Here is a 3,675-nt window from a genome sequence, read left to right as displayed (position 1 = left end):
AAAAAACAATAACATCAAAAACATCTGATAATGTTTGTGATGGAAGACTTGAAGTGAAAAAAATATCAATATCAAGAATATGAATATTCATAGTGGAGAAAGGGAGAGTTAATCAGTAAGTAATAATAATAAAAAAACAAAAAGTAAAAATCAATATGATTCATAGCAACAATGAACCTTCTCATAGAACAACACCAATATGGCAGATAGTACTAATAGTCACAACAACGGAAATGCTGATGGTGATTGTAATAAAGAATAATAACCATAACTGTGTTTAATAGTCTCCACAACAACGACAATAAATTAGGCCAAACCAATAAGAAATTACTCTTCCAGCTACAAAGGCAGAATAACCTATTAAGACCCCATATTACATAAAATCCCCCTCAATATAATACTCCACTCATTGAACAACAAAACACTCTACCGTGTTGATATAATGCCTGGGGGAAGGAAGGAAGGAAGGAAGGTATGAAGGAAGGAAAGGAGAGGGAAGGAGAGGGAAGGAGATGGAAGGGAAGGGAAGGGAAGGGAAGGGAAGGGAAGGAAACAGAAGGGGAAGAAAGAAGGGGAAGGTAAGGAAACAAGAAGAAGAAAAAGAAAAAAAAGAGGAAGAAAGAAAAATAAAAAAAAAAAAAAACTAGCTTTCATTGATTTGAAACATCAAACAATAATTAAAAAAATCTTCTCATGGACAACTAGAAGACATTAAGGAGCATTTCACAGCTGTACTTTTATTACATATTGATACAAATAAAAACCTGCAACGAGGACCCGGGGACCTCTTCAAACATTCTCACAGCAAGCACTGATACTCTCTTAATCTTTGCTCTGACATATGATCTTGAATGTTTTGTTTCTTATTTTCTTTTAATAGTTTGCTTTGCACTCCACTTTTCAAAATTACTCACCTCAAGTGAAATATTTCTTCTGAGGGTGTAAGGTTTCTGTCTCTGTCTCTGTCTCTCTAACCCCCTCCTCCTCCCTTCTCTCTCTCTCTCTCTCTCTCTCTCACACATCTCCCCTCTCCTCTCCCTCTCCCTCTTCTCCCTCACCCTCTCCTTCTCCCTCTCCCCCTCTCTTCTCCCTCTCCCTCTCCCTCTCCCTCTCCCTCTCCCTCTCCCTCTCCCTCTCCCTCTCTCTCTCTCTCTCTCTCTCTCTCTGTCTGTCTGTCTGTCTGTCTGTCTGTCTGTCTGTCTGTCTGTCTGTCTGTCTCTCTCTCTCAACCTCCCTCCCTCTTTTTCTCTCTCTATTTTTCTATGTATATATAAAGGAACCAACCATTTTCATGCCAAAGAGCTATGTAACCACTACTGACTAATGCACTAGATATTCAATAAAGTAGTGAAAGTAACACATGAAACTAAACGGGGTCTCGACAGAAAAAAAAGTGTTTGACGAAAATGTGATCTGAATCTTCAACCTCTGTCCATTCCCTACCTTGACGTCTGTTTAATGTGTATTGTTTATCTATTTAGCAGTGCCTTCTTTCATTTACAGAAAAGTTAGAGTACTCTACATTCACATGACCAAGCAATAAACAAGGAATGCAATTCAACCGAGAAGTCAGTACCGAGGTACGTAAAATCATCAACGATTAAAAACAGTATGGCCACCAATTTTCTTCTTTTGTATTTATAGAATAACAATGAACCCTTTGAAATATGTTGTGGTATGTTTTATTTATTAATTCCTGAGACAAGTACACTAACAATACATCAACACACAATAACTGCCATATGTACAAATATTAATACACATTTTACACAAAAAAAAAACACACACACATCCACAACTACAAACACAATCATACTCACAAACTTGTTAATACACATATGACCAGACACAGCCACAAATGCTCATGTACATCTACATGTACATACACATAAACAAACACAGGAAATTTATATAAACATCTTCAGCATAAACAGTTTATTTGATAGCTGATTCATAACTCCAGCCTTCTCATGTCTATATGTCAACTCTTTTCTTCTTGCGTCATAATTTTTTCCTCCCCATATTGCAGAAATGACAACAGGATCTTTCTCATACACGGTTTTGAAACAATAGTGTTGCAATGTAACCAAAGTTTCCCTCAACAATTGTCTTACTGTTAAGACCGATCAAATTTCGAAATTTCTATAAATGTTTACATTTCTAAAGCTTCCAGAAGCCCAGACCTTCCTAGCTATGCTTTCCATATTGATTCTGTTCATCTTGAAACGATCTTCTCGGAACACAGTGCTATATATAGCATATCAACATGTTACAAAACAGCATAGCAATCCATAGTGTTATAATTTTTAGTTATCATTTTAGTAGGTTACTTCATCACAAACTTTAAACCTTTCAGATGGTCTTAAAACAATCACATACACATCATCCTTACAAAGAACGCAAACAATTCTTCCCAAAAACGACAAAAATAACCTACAAACATAAACAAAGCCAGAATGACCTTTTAACGTTTAGCAGGTTACATGATCCCTTTAACATCTGCTGAACTTGTTCAAAAAGATTTTAAAAAAACATGAATTCAAACAGAGCCAAGGATGAATAAGGGCATAGACTATACAAGCCTCCCTATAAGAAAAAAAAACGAGAGTCCAGCCAGCCACTGGCCCAAAAACCTCGATTCGAGAAAAAGCTCCTTTGATAAGAAGAATGAATGGGAGATGGCGAGGCTGATCAATAATACACACAAATCACATAACTATACGACTAACTCTCCCTCTGACTATGATTTATAGACTAATCATTCCGAATAACCCCTTCACACGAGATAAAACACGTATCAAAACAACGGAATCTGATTAAAAAACACACTCGAAAAAAAGAAACACTTACGATATATTCCCGAACTGTGTTGTTGAAGTGAATCTCATCCTCAAAGGGATCCTTTATAGGCTCGTCTGGAAGCAGTTCACTAATGTTCTTTATGTTCCCCATCTTTCTGTCGTCACCATTTCAGTTAAGAAGTCACAACACATGTTTCGTCGGGAGAAATACGCGCTCTCCGTCACTCACCATCGCTAGAACGACACTGACAACACTGACAACGGCACTGACAACCTTCGCTTCTTTACCCTACTTCTGTTGTGGCCGAGACAGTGATGCCACAACGACGGGGCGAGAATTCTCTGTGCGCGCCATTCATGATTTGTGCTTTATTTCATTCTGTTTGTACTATTGGTTCCTAACCTCGCATTAGACTTCTTTATAGATTGTGTTCTATTAATGAAATAAAAGGAAAGTTAAAGGAAGAAGAACATAGATGTTCTTTAGGATATATAAAGGTGCAAGTTAGTTTGCTTGAGTTGGCTACGATGTTTCGATGTTTAAGATTAGTATAGACGAGAGAAGAACAGAGAAATGGCGTTACACAAGAGTATCTAACCCTACAAAATAACATTTAAAAGAAACACAAGCGTAACAGAGTATCTTTTACAGTATTTTATTCCACTCAAACGAAATTAACACAACGTCCATTGCGGTAAACAAAACGATGACCACTTAGTCATTTTACGGCATTTAAAATACATATTATTAAAGAATCACGCGTCACGGACCCTCTAAATCAAAAGAAATATAGATATACAACACCAATAATACACAAAAGTCAAATAAACAAGAACTGACAAGAGAAAAACACAACAATTGCAACAATATTCA

The 3,675-nt window shown here is 36.8% G+C and overlaps 1 protein-coding gene across 3 annotated transcripts in view; it reads right to left on the bottom strand.

Annotated features, from left to right (window-relative positions):
* lili (LMBR1-like protein lilipod) overlaps positions 1–3,675 on the bottom strand; it is a 95,271-nt gene that overhangs the window by 50,054 nt on the left and 41,542 nt on the right. For 2 of the 3 annotated variants that reach the window (XM_086533948.1, XM_086533945.1), the window contains exon 1: positions 2,851–3,105. The exons of the other annotated variant lie outside the window; for it this stretch is intronic. In XM_086533948.1, coding sequence (XP_086390074.1) covers positions 2,851–2,952 — 102 coding nt within the window. In that variant the 5' untranslated portion in view covers positions 2,953–3,105. Of the gene's footprint in view, positions 1–2,850; positions 3,106–3,675 lie in introns of those variants that run through there. 3 annotated transcript variants of the gene reach the window in all.

This window comes from Penaeus japonicus, unplaced genomic scaffold (assembly GCF_977035675.1).
Source record: "Penaeus japonicus unplaced genomic scaffold, GWHDUDI00000001_assembly GWHDUDI00000040, whole genome shotgun sequence".
NCBI lineage: Eukaryota > Metazoa > Arthropoda > Malacostraca > Decapoda > Penaeidae > Penaeus > Penaeus japonicus.
Note: the sequence above shows the minus strand (reverse complement) of the source record. Positions and strands in the feature narration are given on the sequence as shown.